This window comes from Anguilla anguilla, chromosome 14 (genome assembly GCF_013347855.1).
Source record: "Anguilla anguilla isolate fAngAng1 chromosome 14, fAngAng1.pri, whole genome shotgun sequence".
Lineage (NCBI taxonomy): Eukaryota > Metazoa > Chordata > Actinopteri > Anguilliformes > Anguillidae > Anguilla > Anguilla anguilla.
The window spans coordinates 17,847,474-17,875,032 of record NC_049214.1 but is presented as its reverse complement, the minus strand read 5'-3'; the positions used below and the strand labels follow the sequence as shown (position 1 = coordinate 17,875,032).

At 39.4% G+C, this 27,559-nt stretch overlaps 1 protein-coding gene across 15 annotated transcripts in view; it reads right to left on the bottom strand.

Moving 5' to 3' along the window:
* kcnt1 (potassium channel, subfamily T, member 1) overlaps positions 1 to 27,559 on the bottom strand; it is a 76,195-nt gene that overhangs the window by 11,830 nt on the left and 36,806 nt on the right. For 10 of the 15 annotated variants that reach the window (XM_035390683.1, XM_035390684.1, XM_035390676.1 and 7 more), the window contains 20 exons: positions 26,923 to 27,002; positions 23,334 to 23,436; positions 22,249 to 22,296; positions 21,939 to 21,986; positions 21,598 to 21,646; positions 21,267 to 21,326; positions 19,499 to 19,573; positions 18,593 to 18,676; positions 16,910 to 17,004; positions 16,458 to 16,638; positions 15,660 to 15,824; positions 14,560 to 14,696; positions 12,745 to 12,808; positions 11,845 to 11,953; positions 9,882 to 9,990; positions 7,285 to 7,452; positions 6,700 to 6,938; positions 4,222 to 4,438; positions 2,594 to 2,699; positions 1,832 to 2,004 (listed from right to left, as the gene is read on the bottom strand). In XM_035390683.1, the coding sequence (XP_035246574.1) occupies positions 1,832 to 2,004; positions 2,594 to 2,699; positions 4,222 to 4,438; positions 6,700 to 6,938; positions 7,285 to 7,452; positions 9,882 to 9,990; positions 11,845 to 11,953; positions 12,745 to 12,808; positions 14,560 to 14,696; positions 15,660 to 15,824; positions 16,458 to 16,638; positions 16,910 to 17,004; positions 18,593 to 18,676; positions 19,499 to 19,573; positions 21,267 to 21,326; positions 21,598 to 21,646; positions 21,939 to 21,986; positions 22,249 to 22,296; positions 23,334 to 23,436; positions 26,923 to 27,002 (2,310 nt within the window). The remainder of the gene's footprint in view (positions 1 to 1,831; positions 2,005 to 2,593; positions 2,700 to 4,221; positions 4,439 to 6,699; positions 6,939 to 7,284; positions 7,453 to 9,881; positions 9,991 to 11,844; positions 11,954 to 12,744; positions 12,809 to 14,559; positions 14,697 to 15,659; positions 15,825 to 16,457; positions 16,639 to 16,909; positions 17,005 to 18,592; positions 18,677 to 19,498; positions 19,574 to 21,266; positions 21,327 to 21,597; positions 21,647 to 21,938; positions 21,987 to 22,248; positions 22,297 to 23,333; positions 23,437 to 26,922; positions 27,003 to 27,559) is intronic. The other 5 variants (XM_035390677.1, XM_035390679.1, XM_035390686.1 and 2 more) reach the window with 2 other exon arrangements.

Genomic DNA, 27,559 nt, shown 5'->3' with positions numbered 1-27,559 from the left:
AGTTCACTTTCCGGGGTTTAAAAAAATATATATTTCAGTTTTAGTGTATGTTTCCATTGACCTAGACAGTTGTTGAGTACAATGAAAAATATTTGAGATATTTTGAGCTTCAATGAATCACTGGCACTGGAACACATGGAAGCCCAACAAACACTCTGTCCCCCCAGGGCTGGATTCTGACAGCCGTCCAATAGGGTGTTGAAAATGTACACACGACCAAGAACTTACAATACTCTCAGAAGCATTAAAATTATATGCTATATACTTTATGTTGTCTGTGAGCTTTAGAAGTAGCTAAACTCTCAATAATAAGGACATTTTACTACACTCTGTTTTAATGGTGGTCACTAGGCTGTGCTTAATGCTTTTTAATATTATTTGTGTTTATGCAATGATGGCAACTTAGCTCAAGCCTGGATTTAAGCCTTAATTAAATAATGCTTAATGCATTTCTTTTGCCAAGCAGATTCTGGCCAGAAAAAGATGGATCATAAAGTGTCTTTTCTTCCGCAATAAGAGTGATGTCGTTGCTTTTCACCGCAGTTTCAGCTATTGGGAATGGATTGGTGTGCATTAGCACAAACGGTATCAATGAAACAAATCAGGCTTTTCTCTCTGAGTTATAGTCAAGACAGCTGAGCGATGACAGTTGGTTCCTGCTATCGAATGAAAATCTCCTGTGATTTAGCTTCTTCATAAGCTTTTTATAGCTCCCCTGCCGTACCATGTTCTTTGTATTTTCCTCCAATCGCTTCACAGGCCCTAAACCCCAAGTTGCCAATCTAAAATTAATGAGCCCCCTGTTAGGTTATTGTACATGAAGGGATTGCTAATGTACATGGAGAACACAGGAGGAGGAATATGGTTGTCGATGTCAGCATTTTTCATGTGTGTCAGGAGGGGGGTGGAGGTGGAGAAGGGGGAGTGTGTGTTGGGTCCTTCTTCTAATGCTGACACCTTACCACATCCCCTGCCTTGGGACTCTGGGACATGTGAACCTTTCGGAAAAAGGGTTTTCAAGGTCTGCCCCTCCCCCACCAAGTTACACTCCAGTTATGCATTTCAAGGAATTACGATGTTTCCATGGAGACCTTTTCTGGCTATACAGTGATGATGTTTTTTTTCGCCCTTCTACGCCTTACAAATAAAGAGTAATACAGCTGTGCTGCAGTCCTGACGTGAATAACTACGGCTTGACATCACGGTGCTGGGTGTGCTACTAGCCTTAGCATCCCTGCCGGGGGTTGCGGAGCTAATTAAAATCCACTGTGACTACTTACAGCAGGAGAACAAATACACCCACACCCACGCACCCAACCTTCTCATAAAACAACACACTTATGAATTATGCATGGGTCGTGATACATTTCTCGCCCTGCAGTAATGTTCCAGTTGAACTGGGCTAATCAGTGTCTCACCCACTGCAAAGCACAGCTCTCTCCTACTAACAGATTACCAACAGCGCTTTGCCAATTTTCAAATTGTGAGCAAGAGCATTGTAAAAAAAACAAACAGCCACAAGAAGAGACTTGGAAATGAGCAGCGCGAGCAGGCTAGCCATTTACTGCCTTTCATTAAATAAAACACCCAAAAGGGATCGTGTGATGTCTGAGGCAAAAACCAGGGTGCAGGGACTAGGAGGAGAAAGACGGCAGTGCTTCATCCCTCATTGGCTGTCCACGAGGAGTGTCTGCTCGCATTACCCCGAGGGTCGACAGGAGGATGACCGACATTAAGGGAAATGAAGCTGACAGACCGTGCTGTTATGTTGGCACATATAGCAGGCTGTGATGAGAGCAGGAGCAACGGCGTGCATGGATGGCTGACTTACGGGTAGTCCAAGAGCAGCACGATAGGGTTCAGCTCCTTTCGGGACCGGTAGTAGGCTCGAAGAGGAACAATGAAATTATATAAGCCATTCCCCGCCGTCTCGGCAGACACGATGATGAGCTTGTTCTTAAAGCCGTAGGCTTTGGCATCCTCAAAGCTGTTGTGCTTGCAGCCCTGAGCATTGAATAATAGCGAGCAGAACGTAAAGTTAAACACGCTCATGTAACATGTTCAAAATATGTACACACTGTGCTTTGAAACCCTCCGGTTATCAACATTTTCAAACGAATGGCAACTTAAAAAACATTAATTAAACAGTATTATTCACAGTGGCTAGCATCATTTCTTTTTTTTGCATTTAATTATTGACTGAGGACAATCATTACATTATGTTTATTACTTATTCAGGGGCACAACATCACTGTTCCGTTTGTTTCACACCAGCAGAATGTTATTCATTCTCTCTTAGTTCCCTAACCACTTTGTCACGTTTCCCACCGATCATAAAAAGAGCCAAAATGGAGAAAGCATAACTTGACTTTACACAACAAAAACAGATTCCGCCAGCTATTCTATTCTCATATGCATACAAATGACTCCAGAGAGAGAGCCACCTGAAGTCTCATTTACGACTGGCTCTTTCCAAATAAAACATAATGCAGTTGAGCAGGTGGCAAAAACAGAAAGAAGGTAAGTGTGTGATGTAAAGGAAGAGGTAGTGCTAGAGAGAAGGGCCCTGCAGAGTCCCCTTTAGCCTCCTCACCTTGTCCAGTCGCAGGCAGCAGAACGGGGCTTTCTGGGGCAGCAGATGGCAGAGGGTGGGGGAGCTCCCAATATAGGGGGAATTGGGTGGGTATCCTTTCACATACCTGAGTGGGGAAAAATGAAATAATTATATTATTATTTCATATTGTGTGAGTGTGTGTGTGTGTGTGTGTATGTGCCTCATCTATCTTTTCTAAAATAAGTGAAAAGGCACTTGTGGAATAATTTGCACTGGCATAATGATTCCACAAGGGGGTGGTGCAGAATCACGCAATGGCGAGCACAAACCATCACCTGACACAGCTCCTGCTGTTTTCTCCACATATTGGTACTGACTGAGCTGACATGTACAGGCTGGATGGACACAGGGTGAGGAAGCTGGTGTGACTCATCAGCAAACTTGTGTCCAACCAGGTCAGCTTTCTCTAAAACAAGTTTAATACAAGTATAACACACAAACACACACACACACAAGTCCCTGAAAGCTGGCAGGGTGCAATTGTACTGCTGGAAATCAAACTCATGAATAGACCCCTTGAATCTGCTGCATTATGTTGTGTGGAGACAAAAGAGTCTTCACGGGGGATAATTGCTAGTCTGCTTGGAATGATACTGCTCTCTCTCTTTGGAATGAAAAATAGTGAATATTTTGCATGAAGCAACAAATAAGACAAGATAGAAAGAGAAGCAACAAACATGTGTCTGTGAGTGTGTGTGCAGCAAATAGGTCAGTGGAAGCAAATAGGGTAGATATTTTACCTTTTAACAAATGACTGCTGTTTTGTTTATCAAATACTATCAAAGAACAAACATACACACACTGAAATGTTGGCGTGCGAATGCCACATTAGAAAATCCAGAATTAAAATGCTCCATACTGAATAATATAGAGTGAAAAATCATGAGTTGTAATTTAATAACCATAAATTCTCTTGGTGTTGTGTATATTAGAATGTCGCAGAAAACACCAAATCTTAAATCATCTGTTAAGCAGAGGTCCTATAACTGTATATCTTGATGAGAGATGTTTTGATTTGTCAGCTGGATATAGTTTGAGCCAGCAGAGCCAGGCGGTCATTAATCGAGAATGACATTTTCCAACTTCGATTTAATTCATAACATAAAGACATAACCTGAGTGTATCCACCAACAACGTGAGAATATATGAGTTAAGCTATAACATTTTTTAAGGTTCATTTCCAGGATCAGTTCTCGCTGTTAAGCGCTTAACAGCATTAGATGTCCTTACTGTATGTGTTCCTAAAGCAGGCACTGTGCTATTCTGGAAAGAAAATGGATACATCCTTTGCAATTATGTATTTTTTGCGATATGCCTTGAACAAGGATTTCAAAGTACTCTATTCTGTCTGCGTGTCACAAAGGTGGAAAACTAATCATGGCCTCCCATCAGCATGTTAAAGCAAAGTGGCTAATGAAAGCTACCCAGGGCACCTTCTGCCTTCCTGTACACCCACACTAACCAGCTACTGAGTGCTCACAATAGGAAGTGCAATTAAATGACTCATCTGAGAGGATAATTAATCGAGGTTTCCGCCTCCCACAGTCATCAGCTCGTCTGAGCCCGCCCCCTTTTAACCTAGGCTCCTCCCAAAGGCAGCGACTCACTCGCAAATGGATGACCCTTCATCGTCCGACTGGGTCATCTCGTCCTCCGATTGGTCACCGAGGAAGTCGCACGGCAGGATGGCGGCAGAGTCGGCGATCTCCAGCACGGGGGCGATGCTGGGCCGCCGGCTCTCGGACCCGTTCTCCGTGGGCAGGGCCAGCTTGCTGCTGCTGCTGTCGGGCGGGTTTGTGCTCTGCAGGTCCATGGCTACTGTTCCTGCAATGAGAACAACACCTCTTTTTCTGTTCCTGCAATGAGAACAACACCTCTTTTTCTGTTCCTGCAATGAGAACAACACCTCTTTTCTGTCCAGGAGTGGGTATGAAGTGGTGCTCCATTGTATCACATCAAACCCTTTAAATTAACTACACTAGGGTATCATGGTGGTGCAGAGGAAATACAAACATTTGGTGCAATGTTGAATAAGATTGCAACCACAAATACTGTAATATTAACAGACACTAATACTACGACGTACTCTGCTCCACAAATAATTTTAAATCAGACAGTGGTAAACACCATTTAATAATGTACGCATAATGACATCGGTCATATATTTCTGGTAATTTCTTTGAGTTCATTATAACTTTTTGTTCAATCTTGACATGGAAATGTGTGCTGTAAGTTGCCTGACAAATCAATTAGGAATAAACATTCTTTTGAAACTATTGGTGTGCTGTCCAATCATCCTCTTTTTAACTGGCCCTTTTCCTGCCTTCCTAGGGAATCTGCACCCCTTATGAAATAAAGCTTCTTACTAAACATCAGGGATTGGACCAGGTCCCTCAGCTCCACTAACCGAGGCCAGAATCTAACTCCTGCTTTCGTGTGACTACAGACACAGAGCTCTGCGGGTGAATAGCAACCAATTAGCACACCTCTATCAGAGTGGCCCCTCAGGGCTACACACCTTCACAGCAGTGACAGACAGCACAGTGCATGAATATGTATCGCAAGAGCAGAGTCTGTGCTGACTCAGCAGAGTATAATACATGAAACCGTTTAATATTCTTCTGTTCTCTTCTAAATACTGTTATCCTCTCCATGGAAGATAAGACATTCTCAGGGGCGCAATGCTTATCTTTATATGCAGATAGGACCTCTTCCTTCCTGCAGTGGTAAGTAGTGCAATTGGAAACCCAATCCCTGAACCCTACAGCCCGACATCGCCCCAAGAATCCCACAGGCCCATGCATGGGTAACACAAAATAATTTCAGGACAGCTATGATGTTTAATTTATGTGTTTAACTAAGCTGGGACCATCTGTTACAACATGCATTTTAGTAAGCTGTCTTGTAACCTCTTGCCCAGTCAGATGGTATAAGAAGCAGTGTTTTTCTTCTTTGATTCACTTTCATTTGATATTCAGTAATGCATGCTGAAATAGCAGATATTCACTTGGAAATGGCACCGAGTTGTATTCCAAGGCCTATGAATCCTCATGCTAGTCTCAAAGCCACCAAGTTTTTTATAAAATAAAAATATGGATCCAAATTTTTTAAAAGGCGGAACTATACTAGTGATATTCTGCCAACTGTATAAAGAAAATAATAATAATAATCCCTTAACTGCTCTTCAGAAAAGCAGGAAGATAAGGATTTATAACCTCATGTGACCTGGCAGAAACTAGCTTAAGTATTTAAGTTTTATAATACAAGTGACTTGGATGACAAAAATATGTTGCAGTGAAAATATTATCAAAACTACTGTTTATTTTGTTTTTATTGAATGTGGCTTCCTGGGTTCGAATCCCGGCCTGGGCCTTTCTGTGTGGAGTTTGCATGTTTTCCCCGTGTCTGCGTGGGCTTTACTCCGGGTACACTGTCCAAAGACATGCAGGTAGGCTAATTGGAGACTCTAAATTGCCCATAGGTATGAGTGTGTGAGTGAATGGTGTGTGTGCCCTGCGATAGATTGGTGACCTGTCCAGGGTGTAATCCTGCCTTTTGCCCAATGTACGCTGGGCACCCTCTATGACCCTGACCAGGATAAGTGAGTATACCTTTTGTCTAAAATTATATGCTTTTTTGCTATAAAAGTGGGTAAAAATATAATTGCAAGATTGAAAATTATAAGAACCTGAACATTTTCTAGAACATCCCTTGTTCCACAATGCTACAAAAACTACATGCACAAACTTACCACAAGCAGTGAACTGACCAAAGTTATTAAAATCAAACAGACGCAATAAGTGAAAAAAGCCAACAGTCAGCTTGCACATGCGAGATGTGTAACACAGGCACAAAGAACCGTCAAAAAAAGCATGAAAAAACTACAGCCTGGATACAACAGTCAATTGGCAACTATCCAAACAATCCAAAACAGTTTGCTGGACCTAAAGTGCCCTTCCAGCTGTCAAGCTGAAATACTTTGAGTGAACGTGAGAGAACTCCAATACTCCAGCTAGTGAAAGGATGGTTTTGGCATGCATCCCACTGCCTGGGAGAGAGGCCACTCCCCTGCATGCCCGGCTCACCCATGCTAGCGATGATGCTGTGGACGGGGAGGCGGGAGGGGGCGTCGTACAGGCCGCCCGGTGACTTCCCCTTCCTCTTGTGCTTCTCTTCCTGTTTGAAGATGAAGGCGGAGTTCTCCTCCTTGGTGATGTTGATGTAGTAGCAGGTGTCAGAGACGGCCATGATGTGGCGTGGGCCAGGGTTCAGCAGGATGCTCTTGTTGTCTTCCCTCTTCACTCCGATCAAGCACACGCCATACCTGAGGGGGATAAGAGACTCAATCAGCACAGCTGTTCCTCTTACTGAGAGCAGCACCAATAAGAAGAATGCAGTTATTTTTCTACCCTCAATTCACCAATTAATTCATATTATCCTGAACTGAAATGTATAGTTGGAAAACACTCACCTTAGCGTTTCCCAATGGACATTTAATGTGATTTTCTTCCTTTTAATTGACTAGCCTTTTCAGACACCTCCATACACTTAGAAACACACACACACACACATTCATATACACATACACACACACACACACACACACACACACACACACATTCATATACACATACACCCACCCTCAGCACAGGCATACATAGGTTACTCACTTCTTGTGAGCATGGAAGGAGGCATAGGTGAAGCTTTTGCTGTCATACTCCCCAAAGAACTTGCTGTCACTGAGGCGGATGTGGTAGACTTCGTTGCCTGAGCAACGGCCATACATTCTCTGCCATTGCTCGGGGGATTGCTGGCCTTCCCTACAATAAAATACCTGCCTTAACACACAAATCCTTCCCATCATGCAACTGCATCAAAGACATGTTCCTCAGACAGCAACAATAATGAATTCATTCTAACCGTGACATTAACCATTGTAAACCACTTCATCCTCCCATGATATTGTCTTGTTATTGCTGCTTTTATCTTTACACTCTGCCTTATTAAGCTCACTGCTTGTTGCTTATTGAAACCTCTTTAAATTCATATTAATACAGCAAAGCATCGGTATTCTGCCTTTCTCACTAACAGGTGAGGAGAAAATGTCACACATGCATGCAACACCACAGACACACACCACAACATACACAGGAGATACAAAGCTTGCTGGATTCATCAAGACCTTTGGTCAGCTTCTTTTGTGGATCAAGAGATTGACTAATTGTCCTGATCTCCCTCTCTGTTTTCTCATTTAATTTAAATTTCTTATGCTTTTTTATCAGCCTCCTCTGAGCAGCAGGTCAATCTTGCCCTAGTAAACACCATCACTAGCTGCTAACAGGATCCACTCTCCTCAGGAGCTGGCTCATAATAATGATTGAATGTGAAGGAAAAAGTCGCAATTACTTCCCATCAAATCCTACCAAACGTTTCAAATTTCACTGCTGGGATTTTCAGTCTCATTCAATCTTTACAGAACATAACAACTGAGACAACAGCTACATTTTCATAGTGTATCATTTGAATCACTGACACCTATTTTACATTACATTTACATTACATTACAAGCATTTAGCAGATGCTCTTATTCAGAGTGACTTACACAACTTCTTGTTTCTTTACATAGTATTTACATTACATCCATTTATACAGATGGATATATACTGAAGCAATGCAGGTTAAGTGCCTTGCTCAAGGGAACAATGGGAGTGTCCTACCTTGGAATCGAACCTGCGACGTTTAAGTTACAAGACCAAGTCCTTACCCATTATACAGTGCAGTATACCCATTATACTGCACTGCCACCTCAGTTTTGGAATTGCATGTGTCTCTTGTAAGCTTTGCTCTTTTCAGCGCTTTGTAAATGCATACTGTATACACATCTTATTTCTTCTTCAACTACAAATGCACCAGGTGCAGGTCAAGCAGCACCTTTGAGATGCTGACATAAATGTAGCTTCAAATAAATCCAAGTGGAGGATAATTAAGTTTTCAGACAATATTTTGTTCTTATATTTACTACATGACATTACACTAAGTAACATTACATTGCATTCATTTAGCAGAAGCTTTTATCAGATCGACTTAAACTAACACAGAAACAGAAGTACATTCACCTGATTAATAAGACCAATAGTGCCAGACCTGGCAAACAGTGTTCCCACACTAGAGGGTATGGATGCACCATCACAAAAGCACTAGGCCACATTAACTATGCTAACAAAGAGCCAAAATACAAAAAGTTAAAATACATACAGACCATAGCGTGCCCTAAGAACAGAAACTTAAAAGCATAAAAATAGAACTTAAAATCATCAAAATTCCTAACTTAAATTAGCACAAAAGGAGGGAGCGCTATGGCATAGGGATGGGAAGAGAACCACCGTGCAGTCTAAAGTTGAGGGTCAGCAGTCTGCTTGGAGGAAAGCGGCAGCATAGACAGGCTCCAGAAACAGATTCATGGACTTTTTCCAACTTTTATTAGTGTCACTGGATCTGAGTGCTATGCACAGAACTCTGGCACCTCCGCCTATAATAGAGGCTGACAGAGTGCCTCTGCTCTGCCATTTTCTGTTCTTTCAGTCTGCCAAACGGCACACACACACACACACACAATCCAATTTCATCAGGACACAGCAGTTGCCTTGTGCAAATGGTCCAGGGATTGTAAAAATCGGTGCCCAGTTCCCGTTCAGAAAAGTCCTCATTTGAACTCAGTCCAGGGCCCAGTATGGATTCTGACAATCCATATTGATCAGTTTCTAAAAATCTCAGAGTTAATGGTGAGAACACTGCAAGACAGACGTAAATTCAACCGTTTTATTTAAATGTCAAACATTCCTAACTGCGCACAATTTTTACACCACTTCCATACCACACAATACCACCTAACATCTTTCTGAAGAAAAGGTCCTTATGAATTACATGTGAAAATATAGCGGATAGATCAAAAAATTTCTTCATGTGTGTAAATTCTGAACAGAATGAATTATCTCAAGAAAACCTTTCTAGAAAGATGCCCCAGTTGTTTAATAAATGAAGGTTTGGCAGAAGAGTTCTGGAAATCTTCAGCCTTGTCGCTCTGGCAGGGCACTTATCTGAGTGGCTTTAAAACTATACATTTAACATTATTTGAGTGCTTCTTAGCATGGAGCATATCTCTATAATATATTTTTCTTTAGGTTTTTCTTTTTTTTGCTACAGCAATACTGAAATGAAGATGAAAACATCTGCATCAATGAACACCCAGAGCATTATGGGTACTTACTGTCCACGGGATGTGTGAACAAGGAGTGTGACCAGTGTGGATGTTGCAGGACATACACAGTTCAGGGCCAACATGGCATACTTGAACTCTTCTTCACAGACGACATGATCTGAAGCACAACCCAAAAACACAGTTAAGAGCCAAAATGGTGTGTATGTATTCCACCTCACTGAATACTTCCAGTGAAAGCAAAAGAGGATGTCATCAAAGTCATCAAAGTCATCATAATTATTTCCACAGAGATAGGGGCTGACACTGCACTGTTTGAGTGCTTTCTAATTCATGAACATTGGCTGCTGAGGCTTTCTATTGGAATTAATTAAATCACCCGTTCAGAATCATGTAACTTGTATTTTTGCACCGCAGTGAAAATACCACTCACTCCTCTATGGTCTAAGGCAGGTGGGATGTTATGGCATTTTCATTATTCAATGTGAAAAACCTCTGGGTAGCTACACTGAACCAAGGCTGATAGGTTGCAGTGTGATTATAATTTTGACACCCACTGCTTCGAAAAATTTTCAAAGGGCTTCAAGGGCTTATTTTTATGTCAACCCATTATTATATTCAAATTTTATGTTTGGAAATTGGTTGCTATGCGACACACTTTTTCTACCACCTCTTCTCTTAAAATATTAAATTCCATGGTAGAAAATGTCAGCTGTCCTTGCTTCTCCTGCAGGATTTGACTGCCATAAGCCCTCATACCAGAGAAATCTGATGGTCAGTATGCCATGTATTTTGTCCCTCTAAACAGCTTTAATAATGTCTATAATAACCCACATGGTTTACGCTCTCACTCTGTCATTCCAACAGCTCCAATTTCTGCCTGTTATCCAGCTGCACAGCAACATAATTCTGTGAACAACTTTAATAATTTATGGGCCCATCGGGATCACACCTGTAGTACCCAAGTATCACTATACAATGCAGGAATACTGAAACATAATGTACTCTCTTTTTTTTTTTTGCTCTTTTTTTACACAATTACTGATCTAAGTTATTCAGATACATGTATCTTATAAATGTCATGGTTTTGGCTGATACCACCATTTATTTTCCTACCTGCGCCTTTTCTTCAGTTATTACGGCCATTGGTTTTTTCATACGCCTTTTCTTCAGTTATTACGGCCATTGGTTTTTTCATGCGCCTTTTCTTCAGTTATTATGGCCATTTAGTTGATTAAATTATACACGTGCAAATTTCTTTTTACAATTTGCACCTGTTGGCATTCTATTTAAACCCTGAGCAAGCCGATAAGCTTTGCTTCAGTGTCACTTATGTTGCACGAAAGCCGGTATTCTGTCAAGCGAGGTAAAAAGGTAAAGGTAAAGGTAAAGGTAAAGGTAAAGGTAAAGGTAAAGGTAAAGGTAAAGGTAAAGGTAAAGGTAAAGGTAAAGGTAAAGGTAAAGGTAAAGGTAAAGGTAAAGGATTGAGTTGCGATATTGGATTGTTGTGGCTATAAAATTAGCACAACAGTCTTTAGCTTTTTTAGATTGTTGGCAACAAGTCAGTGCCACAATCTAAGCTCAGTATTCTTTCTTTAGGGTTTTACTTTTTCAGCCTCGGTTCGAGGTCTGTTTTCTTTGAGTTGCCCCGTTTTCTGCTCCGGCAGTTGTTTTATTTTCATACTCCTTAAGCTTTAGTTCTTTTACCCAGTACGTGGGTTGTGTAGAGCTTATCTTTGGGATACTCTCCCTAAGGAGTATTGTTTTCCTTTCCCTTGTCTCTTGAGACTTTGTGGCTATTTTACCTCTGGTTAATAGCTTAAAGAACCCCCCTGTTCAGTCGCGGTTGGTCTCCCAAAACTCCAACTCCCTCACAATAAAAGGGCAAGTGCTGCACATATCAGATGGGAGTTCAGGCTCATGACCAGAATAGTAAACAGTAACTGAATGAGTGGAAATACAAAATGTTATTCAGCCGTTTCCCTAGTAAAATGACGATTGCATGAGGACTCACCAGCAAACTTCACGTGAAACTTGTTCTCTGGTTTGAGGATCTGGACATAAAGCGGGCAGTTTGGAGCGAAGTCCTTTACAGCCCAAGCTCTCAGGATGGTCTGGTGGTCCTACAACAGAGGAATGCAGAGAGTCAATCACTGCTCATCGAACAGCTTCTCTTGCATTCCAGTGAAAGTTTAATACTAGAGCCAAACTGATGTAAAGGATGATTGATATTATTAGGTAATAGCAACTGGTGTAATGTGTCTGCATCAGCATTTTCTTTGGTGTTTAATTTTTATTGTTTGTAAATGAAGGTTGTAGGGTTCTCCTATTAAAGAGAATGGCATGGAGCAGCATTCATGTCATTAGTGAGTAGCAGACATTCAATTACTGAGCTCATGCAATGACTTCATATTCAGCAGCTAATTTAGTGTCTTCCCTCCTGTTTGTTTAATAGAGAATTACTGATGCTTATCTGAACTTTTATTTGTCTAAAAACTTTCTTCTTTTCTTAAGCTTTAGTTGTACGATAAACGTAAACCATACTTGTTGATATGAATACTGTGCAGATATAATTCAGTAAGAGTACTTTAAGAATACAATAATAAAGACTTCATAGCAAAAAAAAAAAAATTTAAATACAAGTAGAATTGATTGGCTACGCATAATGTATGTTATTATGGACAGTTTGCAATTTATGGTTAAGTAAAATCTGGTACTTTTTAGTACTTTGGGTGATTTTTTAAAATTACATTGTCCACAGTGTAATTTCCTCTGCCTAAATATTTAAACATATTCACAAGAAGCAATGTATCAAGTAGAGTTGTTCATTATGACTGCAATCCTGCAACAGTAGGGAGATTTGTGATAACAGTGCGGAAAATGAAAGTTAAATGCCCCACTACTTCCTCCTTACTGCAGCAGTTCGGTCCACCTCATTCCTGCTGCTCAGAATGAAACAGGACTCTGCATCGTCCATCCTGCGGAAGACGGGAATAAACGATTCAGACAGCAGCAAATAGAGGAAAGCAGACTGAGGATAGACTGAATCAGAGTGAAGTTATTTCAGCATGGAAAACTGGAAGATAAGTACAGTATATATTTATTAGAAATGTAAATGCCATGATAAGCAATGGCTGCATATCTACAAAGAATAAATAATCAGGCAGGCTTCTGAACAGAAAACTGAAAAGTGTTTTTTTTATTTTCAAAGATGAATGCTAGCATGGTCTGAATAAATATATGACTGTTGGATAGATAACTATTGCTGTGTTCTGAGATAATTCTAATTCATAACTTTTTTATGTCCTTTTGTATCCATCTACAGTTTTTTTATTCAATATTTTTTATTTCAATAGAATTAGTCTTGAACAAGCATATTGGCATATTAGAAATCTACATGACAAAACACATAGTTTACATCTCATACACCTGCAGTTAAATATATTCAGAACATTTTTGTATAGCAAAAATGAGCAAAATGTTGTTTCATATGATGGTTCATTTTAAAAAAGAAAGCAACACCATTATCTCATGGGAAAGGTTAAATGGAGCTTTCTAAACAAAATGAAATGTCAAATTTTGTAGGAGTGCAGGGTGTGACTGAGAGAGAGAGAGGTATTTGAATAGCCTTTAAATGACATGCATCAATAACACAGTCAGGTAGCACTGCGCTGAAGGTCACCAGCAGTAACACCAGGAGTTCCACCTCCTACCACAGGGCAGACATCCTTCAAAAAATAACTTCAACCATAATGATTAGAAATGCATTTGAGCAGGAAAACATAACAGAAAGGTATTGACTGCACTGTGGGTGATACCTACAGCAAAGCAGCATCCTGTGGTCTAAATAATGTGAAGAAGTGTGTTGGCCATGGCTGTTAGTATGCCTTTGAACAATATTCAAAGTTACCATAACAATACAGAGGAGGAAGACATACTGTTCAATAGAAATCACTGGGTTGGAAAGCATTCATTTAAAGGAACAGAGTTAGAACTATGGGCACACTAGTTAGATGTTTAGTTCAAAAGCAAAGGTTTTCCAGTGCAGAGCATATTGTGTTACACTCTGGCAGAGTGGAGAAATTCTGTCAGTGTCAACAAAGGCCTCTTTTATATGACTGAATGAATAAACATGAGGAACACTCATAAATGGGCTAGAAAAATGTCAAATGACGTTCCTGACAAAATGGAGAAGGAAAGCCTTGACATCATGGAGGAAAGGCTAAATCTGTACGGTAAACTGATGTTAAGCATCATAGGGATTTTTGTTCAGACATTGCCCTCTCTAGTAAGCCTTCCTGCTATGAGATACTAGAAACAGTGTCTTAAGATAAACAGCTCGGCCTGGTAATTGATCCTTTCAGAGGAGGGCAGAGCTACCATCGTGGGTGAAATTAAACGTAATTAAATAGTGGCTCTGTCGCAGCAAATAAATGAGTTTAACAAGCAGAGCTGACCTACAGATGCAATTTATGGGCTGAATGACCATCATGGAGATCAGAGGGGCTTGTCAGTGATCATTCAGCAGTGAGGGGAATAGAGATGGGATGTAGCAGGTGTGTATAATTAAGAGGGGAGGGAGTCTCCCTCCTTGCGCGTGTAAAAGAGCTTTACTTTTTTGAGGAGCTCTGAAAACCAGGGAGTATGCGGGTAAGAAAGCAGGACGCTCCACTTTCTGCGTTGTTTGGAGGCCCTGATCGGAGGTAGCATGTTAGTATTGGAAACTCACTTGGCCCTCATTAAATCCTGGTCCTTGAGAACAGAGCCCTGAAGGTAGATGACCCTCTGGGACCAGAGTGGGATCTGCAGGACTCGACGCACCTGGATGTCCATCTCCGTGGGACAGAGTATCACCACGTAGTAATCCTATAGGAAGAGAGGGTGCACAAGGGTCTACTGTTATCTATTTAGCATGCTAGGAAGGAACAAAGGAACTCAGAATATATTCAAGGTACTAAAAGGTCCCAAGGGCTGTTATGTAAGAAAATGATCCCTAGTTGTTTGGATGGCCTTCACTAATATACACAAATCACACAAAATTTTATTTTGACTTTTCAAAAAAACTGAATTCAAACTCCAAAACCAGCAGTAAAGAAATTAATAATATTGGTATGGGAAATGATTAATATGTTCACACAGAAAAACATAAGGTCACTTCCAGAGGAGTATTTCACAAGTGAACCTGAAGATGAAAAGTTACATTTTAAACCAAGATCTTGAAGGTTCTAATGAACTGTGAATCTCTGATATTCCACAGTTAGTGAGAAGGTGAAACACACCAGTATGCCTGATCCGTGAAATAACAGAGTCTAATTTTGTATGTGTGAGAGGGAGTATAATGGTGACAAAGAACCCATTGCATAATATTTGGCAAAGGCCTTTACAGGAAGAGATCGTACGGTGAATATCAAATTAGCTGAGATCAGAGAGGACAGGTGGAGCACAATGTTTGCATGCATGCTGCTGAATTTTATACCAAGTGCAAATGAATGATGACTTTAGATGGACAAGCTGTGAAAAAGCACAGCAATAATATGAAGAGCCAAAAGAGAAAGCACATTTTTCTGTGTCTAAGCCAGAGATCTTGGGTGTAATATTGGCTGTGTTTCCAAGATGGATAATGACACCTTATTAAGGTTGATGTGGGGATTTGAATGGCAATTTTGGCCACGGAGGATGCACCAATTATACAGCCGTCAACTGCAAATAAATTGATGCATTTACTTCTTTCTCAAGTATCCTCATATAATTTGTTAGGTGAGATCTGTCATGTTTGCATTTGATGTCTATAGTCCATGGCCAGCTTCCTCCTGAGCACTGTACATTTACCTGCAGTCTGGGATGAGCATAGAACTCGTTCAGGAAGTCCATGAGCAGGTCGATCTTGAGGGAACTGACACACAGCACAACATGCTTCTCTGTCTGAGCACGATGGCGGCTGTAGTTCCCGCCAGACTTCTGCCGCTCCATCCACAAGTATATCAGCTCCTCAAACTGGGAGACAGACACAGCAGCCATAATAAAATTAGTCTACAACCCCAAACTACATCATACACAACACATATCCAATCGGGAGGAAGATGTGCCATCATATTAGAACTAGGTCACAAATTCAAGACACACGCAAGTAAATGGTTGAATATCACTCTGTATATAAGTGAATGGTCAGCGTATTTTAAAATATCAAGAAAAAAAAATCTGAAAGGAAATGTGCAGGCATCATTCCAAAATGATGTGTGTCCTGCTTTCCTGAGTAACTGTAAATTATGCATATAGTAATTCTAGAGAGACTAAACTACATGCCTCATAATTTCATGTTACCTTGCCTTAGGGAAAGTCATGAGAGTTCATCCTAAGGAAGTGCTGAAAGCTCTCATTATTTACTCTCAATTTACAGCAGACAGGCCATTAAGTATTAATCTCACTGGTCTTCTAAACTATGCCATTGTCGCTGATTATTGATTTCGTCAGGGCTTATTTATATTGTGAGTATGAATGTATGTAATAAGCACAAACCTTGCCATATAAATACAAACTATTTTAAAAACTGTACAGATAACTGATTTCAAAATACAGATATGTATGCTAGTAAATTCACTCTGTACACATGTAAGTCAAGTCCCCCACCTGCAGAGGGAGCACTACCAGAGCAACGCAGATCATGATGACCACTAGCAGCTGGGAGGGCCAGATCTGAGGTGTTACATCGCCATATCCCACAGTGGAGAAGGTAACAATGCAGAAATACAGGGACTTGAACAGGCTGAGGTTCCTCCCTGCTCTCTCTAGATGCTGGATACCACATGTCCTGGGACAAAACATGAAAAATCATTTTTAACTGATCCAAAGGCCCATCTATCGCAGCCCAGAGGGTCCTCATCACACCACAACTAACATATTATGCAGTTAACTTTTATGAATTGAATATTAATTAATCTCTATTGAGTCTTCTGATTATGCTGCTCTAGGACCATGATCACAGGTTGACTTCCAATTTAGTCAATGAGAGAAAGACAAAAACAAAGAGAGAGAGAGCGAGAGAGAGAGAGAGAGAGTGTGAGAGAGAAAACAGAACGCACCCAGTGAAGACCAGACACAGCAGGGTGCAGATGAGAATGAGAACCTGGTTGAACATGGCAGAGTGTGTCCGCTGTATGGCTCGGTGTAGATCATTCTGAAGGAGAAAAAAAACACAACTGAGACACTCAAACAATCCAACTGTATACCACTCTGAACTGGAACAGCTATGACAAATGGTTATGTTTATTATTTCAGACAGCCGGATATCCAAATGTTTCTTTATACCCTAATGCAGTATGTCCAATTGCAATTTTAAGGAGGAAGAGTCACTGGGGTGGGGGTGTACTCTATTGGCTGAAACCCTCATTTCCTGGGTAATACTATAGCCGATTGTTCTTTGCTTTGAGAGATTCTGAACCACATACAGCAGTGACAATGCCAGGATTTCACTCCAAACAGTGGGTTTGAATATGCACCCAGAGAGCTCTATGAAACTATAATTATCATGAAATCAACTGTGCAATGGCTGTGAGTCCAGCATCATACATAATTTAATCTAATATTTTCTACACAGATAAGCTTTGTAAGTCGACTTGCAATAGTTGAGGATGAATAAATTATTAAAATAGATTTGCTTTCTTCAAACTACGTATATTTATAAAATGTCCACTTTGAGTGTTTTTTCATTTAAGTCCAACAGAATGAAATGTTTTTGCATATCAGTGAAATGATGTTACATGCTGAGGGCAGTCTGAAAATCCCACATATAAGAGCTAATTAAAGCCAATCACAGCCTCGACACACTGCTGTTTTAAGCTAAAATAAGTGCACAATACAATATTTCAAATCCTTTTATCACACAGCATGAACAAGAACATACATTTCAAGAGCTTTTCATATCGCAAGCTATCGAGTTACAGGATTATACAGCAGGTGATCGCATGTTAGGACTTTTGCTTAAGTAAGCTTCTGATCCTCTACTTCAGAAATCCTGGCACCTCACCATCAACTGTGTAAAGGGCAATGAAAACTTCAAGGTAACCTTTTATGAGAGAAAGATGTATTGAAACCTTTGGAGAGTGTATGGTCTTGCATTTTGTGCTATACATTAAGTAATCAATAAATCAAAGTAGGATTAGATAAAAAAAAACAGTTGACTGCCATAAACCTATATTTACTCCCTCCGAGTAAAATAACATATTGGCATATTGGTAACATCAAGGACGTAGATCTCATTTCAACTTTTGGAGAGGACAACAAACAGGAAATGTTTGAAGTTTTATTTTTCTTGGGGGGTGGGGGGTACTACAGTACTACCCAAAACAAGATGAAAATATTGGATATCAGAGGGGACCATTTGATGTTTTCCCAAAGTTTGGGGGGTGAGATCTACAGTATCTTCATGGATAAAATGGTACCTTAACTACTTCATTCACAGAATTTGAAGCTTTGAAGCTTTATCTCCCAAATAATGAAGCTATGACTCATTATTCATCAGACTAACTAGATTGGGGTTAGCAGGGGCCTTTTACAGGAATATTGCAAAAAGGATTGCATGAACAATGGCAGAAAGAACCATTGCATTAGGCTTAGAAATGGCATAAGCACAGAAAATTCTTGTTTTAAAAGCAGCACTCTAATCATTTCCTTTATTCTGTTACTCAGCTTCCATATTGAGTAATGTCCAACAGTCCAATGGTGGGTAGGTAGTTGCAGCCCCTTATGAATATGAGCAGACTTACGATCATATTCTCCAGTGCACACTTGGCTAGCCAGCAATTGAGAAACACGGGGATGAAGATGTTCCTCAGTGGAGGCCAAAATATCTGCAGAACACAAGTAGCAAACAATAATTACCAACTGGTTATTAAACAGATTCCTCCATCCACAATTACAAAAAGTAATCACGGTAAATCACGTTTGATGGTAGTGCCAGCGGTGTGTACTGTTGTGATTAATTAAACTAACCAATCATAGTTTACAGGAGAGCAACCAAAAAACATTTCAAATGCATTCCTGCAAAGAATAAGGGATGAGGACCTGCAGTGAAGAAATCTTTCTTTTTCAACACCATGGCTGCGTAACACCATATATATCATGGATATTTTAAATGATAGTTAGCTGTTTCATATTTGTACCCATTGTCTATCATAATTTATTCTGGTTGCCATCCTTTCTCAAAGCTCTAAAGGTGCATGTATTAATGCAGATATAGCAAGGCAAGAGCAGTTTAAAGTTAGTGATCATTAAACTCCATATTCATGAGTTCTGAGAAATCCAACACTTTAATAAATAAATTAAATTTAAGAAAGCACAGTCCCAAGCCAAGAATTATTGGCACAAATTTTCTGAAAAGTCTCTCACCTATAGAGAGAACAGTCTAATTCTGAACTATATAGAGAATAGCCTGAATCATTGTATTATTTGTTATTAGCTAAATAGATATATTCATACATTGCTTATTTTATTTTACTGCTTATCATTATAATGTAGTTTTGTACTTTTGTTCACATGCAGTCATAGTTGACTGAACACAAATGCATATCAATATACTTAAATTTATTGATTGTATTTTGTATACAAATACACAGCATATGCACATTGAAATACACAGATCTGCATAAATGCACAAATGTTCAAATACTTGCCGTGATGATGAAGGGCACTGTGTTGATCATCTCCAAGAGAAATGACACCTGGAACATCTGCTCCCAAATGTTGCCCTGAATGAAACATTTACCAGGCTGCTAGTGTAGAGGGCATGACTATAACATAAAGAAACTCTTAACTCTTGAATTATTTCTCACAAAATAACTTAATTTTCAATGTATGGTTCAAAATGCAAGACCACGAACATCTGTTTTGTTGGAACATATTAGAAGTCATAATTGGAATCAGGGCAATACAATTACATTAGTACATTAAACAGAATACTAATACTGTTCATGGTTCATTCCGAATGGAAATTCAGTTTTTAAATGAGAAAAAAATGCAGTACAACCATGACATCCAACAAATGCATTTACCCTCCATAAGTCCCTTCATGATAACAATTAAATAAAAGGCAACAAGATAAATAATACAAGCACTGAGCTACACCATGGTGCACATTTTGTATTTTAACAGTAATTCAGTGAAATCAGCCAAATTAACACTTTTTAATTATACGTTTACACTCATTTCATTCACTCACTGTAGCCCACCACTGATGTTTGTCTGCGCATTTCTGACAACATATCCAAAAAGCCTACTGGCAGTGAGGTGGTATCTGATGGTTGATATAGGGGCTTTGTTTCCCCAAGATGTAACCAAGTTTAGCAAATATCCAACTGTGGCTCTTGGATTTATATTTACTGCTAAAACCATCTGCCTCACTGAACATGGGGACAAGACACACTCTTCATCTGTCAGGCGGGTTTTACACCGTTCCATTGGCTTCACACTTCTAAATTATTAGCCTACTGTAATAGTGGAAAGTGGTAGCTATATTTTCTTAAAATGTATTTATTTGTAACTGTCTCCTGGTTTGTGTAGGTCAACAACCCTTTGAATTGTTTCATTTGAGAGTTCCATGCCTTTGCTTATTATGATGAAGGACACATGGATTTTACATGTACGCTACCTCATTTTAGTACCCCAATGAAACAGGAAGTCATGAGAGGCCAAGATACCATTCCTTAAGGTTGAGATGTGTGAATTCAGATTTACATTTATTAGATTTTCTTTCTGAGTAAAACAAGTATAATGCAGTTGATTTTTACATATATTTGAGCATATATCATTAAATGATTATAACTGTATATAAATATAATTATTTATTTTACATAGCTTTTTTTTCGCACATTTTGAAAATCTTGTGATACTGAAGCATTTGAGGTTGGAGCATTACCAGAGTTCCTAAAAATGTTTCAACGGCATTTTTTATGAGCTCTGAGACTTCCAACACTTAAATAAATAAAATTGGAAAAAAATAAAAGACCCAAGCCAAGAATTATTGGCACAAACTAATGGGCGTTCAGAACAGTCTGTCTCAGCTATATATAGAAAAATAAAATTCTCATCTATATAGAGAATGGCATGAATCATTAATTGTATTATTTGTTATTAGTTAAATACATATATCCATTAATTGCTAATCACATATTATTGTTCTACACTAAAATGTAATTTTGTTCACATGCTGTCATAGTTGCAATGCAGATTTATTTGTGTAGGATTTTATATAAAAATTAGGGCAAATACAATTTTTTTTTAAAAGTTAAAATAATTGGGCAATCTTTTCGGAAACTGAGTAACTGTATTTATATAAAGAATATGATTTCTTACACATTTCTGAGCTTACAACATTATTTATTTTATATAGCCTTTTTTCCACATTTGTGATACATATTAAAGCATTTGAGATAGGAACATTACCTTGTAGCTGAGGTACGTCAGGAGCATGGCCTCTAGAAAACTGATTAAGGCTACGATCACCTGAAGCATAAGAGAACAACAAATTTAGACAACATGTCAAGAGAATACATAGCTTCAGGGATCATTGCCTGTGTCTGTCTACCGGTCTGTCTGTTCTAAAACCATAAAACATGGCAATATACTGTTATATATTTGAAAATGGTATGAGCAGTAATGGATGTGGACTGTGAAAAAACTTAACAGAGTATATCGTAAGTTACTGTATATATTGCAAGAGCCGCGGTATGCAGCTGCCAGTTAAAACGCTGGTCTTTTTCCTATGTCTTCTCACCTGTATCGCCCACACATAGAGCTTCCTGTCAACCCAGAATATCACCTCCCTGTGAGGGGCAGAATGAGAGGAGAGCCTTCCTCATGCACATAGCCAGGAATACTCATCTACACCATTCAGCCCTTACAAACAGTAGGACAAATATCGGCCCGGTAGGTTCCAATGTAGTACAATTTCATACTTTGAGACACGCAGTAGATTACAGTTTCAAAAGATAATAAGAGAAAATAATAACTTTATTGTCCCAACAGTACTCATAAATCATTTACCAATGGTGACAAACAGAGAACAGATGGGGGTACAGTGTAATATTTTCCCTATCTCTGTGTGATCACCCTTACCAGTTTATGCCTGTTGAGTATGTGGTTTTGTTCAACTGACAGTCCACACTACAAAAGTATTCAATGAGAGACAGAACAGATGGAAAATGCAGGTCCCATCAACAGCCTGTACATGCACTGTGTATAACAAGCACTCAGAGATTTTACAATTACAATTTCTAAATAGGAAAATTATATTTTTACGTGCAGTAATAATTTTTATTCACAGTATCCACAAAACATACAACAATGGCAACAATCATATCTCACGGTACACAATGTGTAATGGTACACACAATGATTTTTACCATTCTGATGTGATCTCTCTTACCAGTTGATGCCTGTTGCGTACGTGGTCTTGTTCAACTGACAGTCTGCACTACAGAGATAATTAATAACGGACAGGGGAACAAAGGAGAAACAGAGGCCCTGTCAATAGCTTGAAAATGCACTATGGATAACCAACACAATCATTCTATGTGGTTTCCATGACGACCAAGGAGAGCCTTGTTATTCCGAGCAGTTGGCAATGTGTGCAGTTGAGCCACTCCTGCCCCATACATCAGCCCCACAATAGGAAGTGACCATAATCCTGTCCAGTCAGTGCCTGACCGAGGCAGAGATAAAAGCTCCTCTGAACTAAAGCCAAGAACCCTTGAAAAAAGGTAGGCTATTAAAAAAGCAAAGACATTGCACTTGGTTGGTTGTAAACAGAGCCGTAAATCAAATAACGATATTAATTTCAAAATTTTATCCTTGAGTTTTAACTCAATGCAACACAAAATACTGTTAATAAGCTCCTTTAAAACCCCCCTTTCCAAAACAATAAACAAGAGGATTCGATGGAAAATTCAATAATAATAATAATAATAATAATGTACTTTCAGAACTAATTAGAATAGCTTAATATTTTTAAACATGAAGACAGGATTACAATACACTAAATTTAGTTTACAGACTAAGCATCTGCTCTCTTTCAGATCTGTAGTAAGTGTGTGTGTGTGTGTGTGTGTGTGTGTGTGTGTGTGTGTGTGGATTGGGGTGGGGGGGAGGACATCAACTTTGGGTCATGCCACCTTACTAACTTTAGCTCCATGTGGTCTGTTGAAATTCCTTACTCTTGAAACGTCACAGCTGGTTGAAATAAATTAAGACCCCCTTTAATAAATGAGCGGCAGCTTCTGTCATCACACATAAACTCAAATCCTGCAAAGATAGTCATTTAAGAGCCTGTCCCAGAGACTGCAGTATAAAGACATGGGGGGTTTACTGTCATAAAGTATACAGTATATAGTCACAGTATAGAAGTTAGAATCTCAATAACATCAAATATTAGTCAGACACAGCCCCTTGGAGTGGTGCATAATTGGTCATAATTTCTCCTCTCTTCACAGGGATGAAGGAGGTGAACCTTACCAGTGAGACCAGTTGTCAGCCGATTTGTCCAGCATAACCCGAACAGTGTACAGGAGGCATGTCAGCAGCTTCAGGCAGAAGTTGAAGATCCGAATTCTAAGACCTGCCAGGCAAAGGGAGAGCATCAAGATGGCGCTTTTGGATTTCAGCTCACTGGCACTGATGCATGCACCTAGTCAATGTCTGGTCAGTCTATGAAAACCCCTGGGACTCTGCTGTTTGGCTTATGCGAAATTGAACATTATGCAAATACATGCAACAGGCAAATTAAATGGGCAATAAACCCATACATCTGTAACCCAGCACCTGCAAAGTAGTGCCTGTCCTACTCTTTCCCATACAGATATATGCAGCAACTGGCACAACAATGTTCCTACTAACATGAAGACAGCTAGATAAATATTGAAAGAGCACATAGACTTTTCAATAAATAATCATATGCAATCATTATGCAAACTCACAGCTTAATCCACACTGTTAGTACAGGCTGTTGATTTACCAATATAACGTCACTGCTCATACCATACTGTGATAGAAAATTTAAACTAAATGAAATAATTCCTTGTATAATCATATTTTGTCTTGTCCACAATGTTTCTTTTAAGTGAACAGAATTACAAAATACATCTTAAGAGAGATCCCAGTGGTATCAATAATTACAGTTAATAGCTCTCCATCACTCGTGGGATCCCTTTCAAATCCATTTCCCCCCTAAAATGGCTGGATATGAGCACTTCATATAGATTTAATAACACAAAACTGGGATATTATTCAGATCCACACAAGCTGAACACAAACTTAGACAGCCGTATACCGGAATCATTTCAGCCATGTTGCTTGAGAGAGAACAAGCAATATACGATCGGAGAGGACTGCCCACAAGATCTTACTCCAAGTCCCGCTGTAGTGCAGGTCTTGTTACAGGTATAGAAAAAAAAATTGATACCACATGAAACACTTATCTGGTTTGTTTAAAGCCATCTTATTTAATGTGGAAAACCTCCCATACATGAGCAGGGTATGTTTATCTTGCAGTCAAGGGTCAATGAAGCATAGCTTCACAACTTTACATGCGTCTGTTGACCTCAAATCTAACAAGGTGGCCAGCTTTTGCATACAGTATAGGTGATGGGCAAGCAAATCTTTAATTTGCCTACCAGACATCCAGACATCCAGTTTGATTCAGAAGTGAGGCTCTGCCATTGTGCACTTGAGCAAAGTACTTACTGTAATACGCTTCAGTAAAATGCCCAGCTGTATAAATCAATAGTATGTAAAATTATGAATTGTGTGAGTCACTCTGAATAAGACTGTCTGTTTAAATGTCGAAATGTATTTACAAACACACACACACACACGTACACGCACACACACAGTACTGGCATAAATTATGTAAACGCTGCATTTATAAAAAAGATTTTGACATTTAATGCAATATTTTGCAACAATTTCTCATTAGCATATGTTGCATACTGTATGTAGCATAAAAAGATAATATTAATGCAAAGAAAATCATTATTTTCTTTTGGCTTGTATACTTTATTTCAAATTACTGATGGTCACTTAATGTTGGTCAAGAAGACGACTATTTTGAATACATTTTGACAGATGAAAATGGCTCAGGTAAACAACAACAGAAGAAAGGGCACAGATATAAATTTTCCAAGTATGAAATTAATTCTTTAAGCACAGTGTTTCGTACTATATAAGAATGAATGTGAGTATGTATGTGTGTGTGTGTGTGTGTGTGTGTGGGTGTGTGTGTGTGTGTGTTTGTGCGTGTGTGTGTGTGTGTATGTATGTATGTATGTATGTGCAAATTTGTAAAAGTAACATAATCTAGGCACAAGGCCGACAGAGTGAGCTCTCATCTAGACTGCTGCTGTTCCTGAAGGACAGGGATGTGCGGCAATAGCTGAGCCGTGAGGAGAGCAAGAGATATGAGAGCTCATCATATTACCAACCCCCCCTAAGACCTACTTCTATAAAAGCACTTCACACATCAAAAACACCAGGAACCAAGAACAAACAAGTTTAAAAAAAGCCCAGACATCAAACACTCTTGTCAAGCTCCTCTTTGTGATAAGAAGAATAAATGTCTTAGAATCCTTCATTACAGTAGGTTACCCAAGCAACATTTTGCCCTGACAGTCACTTCTCTAATGTGTACTTTTTATAAACATGAAGAACCCACAGTATGAAGATGAATGGATTTGTTGCCATGGCAAATTTTAGTTTAATTTACATAACTAAGGGTCCAAAACAACACAGGAGATGAAAGGTATGATGGGACATCTAACCACAGAGATACGGGAAGGGAATGTTATGCAGATCATTTTTGTAAATGGTTGATCTGTGATTAAAAAGCACAGACCTCTGTACTCTCACTCTAATCAACCATGGTCCTGATTCCCAGCAACCTCAGTATGAAAATGAAGACCGCCCCATTACTGTATTTCCCCATTGAAAAATCACTCAGACGTAGAGGTGTAGAGATGGCTAAAGAACATCTCCAGTCCAACAGAGATCAGCCAGGTGGACTCTCCCGCCTCCTGAAGCTGCAATGGCAGCTGCAAGTCACAACAATCTCATCCTCTGGGTTCAGTGGAAAATACCCACGCATACTCAGAGGCAGAATTAATCTTCCTGATTCACTTCAGTCTGACAAGCTGACATATTAAATTTATTCTGGCTCATCACTTGGGGTTCTCGAGAGTAGCACTGCCTAATTTTGAAACAATTGTTACAGGGCAAACTGCTCCACAAAATAAGAACTTAATTTGCATTTCACAAAGCTGAAAAAAAGATCTTGAGTGCAATACAGTCAGCTGAACATTAAAAAATCTCGGAAACCCATTTCAGAGGATTGGTGGGAACTATGTGTCTGGCTTGCTGATATTTGTGCGGCTGGTAAGGTGGGCCTAACTGAGACTAACATGCAAGAATGCAGTTAAAAAATATTCTTGTGGGCAAATCCTGGACCATGGAGTTCCTAACCACACACACACAAACCCCCCCACACACACACAAAATTCACATAATTCTGGAAGCTTGGCTGTGTAATTTGCTGGCACATGAGGACAGGTACAGAGATGAAAATTATATTCAGAATTCATTTCATATAAATGGAATTTCTGGAATTTGAAGGGCTGAAATGTGGTGTATTCATTCATCCTCAGAACATAGCCTGACCTGACCTGCAAATCGTAAAATTGTATACAAAAGAGTATCTGCTTAATCAGATAATAAACAATGACACCACGCACACACACACACACACACACACACACACACACCCACAAACCCACACACACACACACACACACATACACGAATAAACAGGTACAGCAATCTGCCAATAATAATTCTACGGATTAAAAAAATTAAATTCTAATCCTGTGGTATAGTGGTAAATCAAAAAACTGTTACTGTAAGTGACTGCTATATGTACCACATTTTGACCATTATCAGTGCTGAACAGACCATGCCTTTTCCCACATCGGAGCTACATTTGCCCATGCCCTTCCCAGGAATCTTAGCCATGCACTCCTCCACAGCTCTAATATAGAAGCTGCTTGCAGTCACTTACTTGATCTTTGGTTTTTTATGAAGAAAAGTTTCAGCCTCTCCTTGAATGTGTTCTCATTCACGTAGAACTCCACCTGCACCCTAAGATGGAGACACAATGAGTGAATCAATGCATCAGAAAATTCAGTTAACAAACCAAACAACAAGCCACCCACCAATCATACAACAATTTCAGTTTTTATAAAATGCTCAGAAAAGGATGTCGATTTTGTTTTAATTCTTAACAACACTGACCTTCACCCTTAAGAATATGAACACATTTCATGTCAGAACATGAATGATTCCCACAGTCACTCTGTTCCCTGAAATAGTATATGTCAGCATATCACCCCCATGATGAGCCATTGACAAACCATTCCTGTTAAGTAAAACAACTGGTGGAAAAATATCTTCCTTGAAGTTGGAAAATATATTCTGATATTTTTGTAATGTAAAATGATGCACATCTATTTGGTAACTGTCAGTTTGATAAGACAAGGAATGGTATGTGAAAATTGTTTTGGACATTACCTGCATTACCTTAGATTTCCTAAACAGTAGCAACTTGTGTTATAGTTAAATCAGAAACTGAAAACTGATATCAGTGAAATTAGAACGGTTGTGTTTTTAAAGAGATGCATATTACATATTTGTGTTAC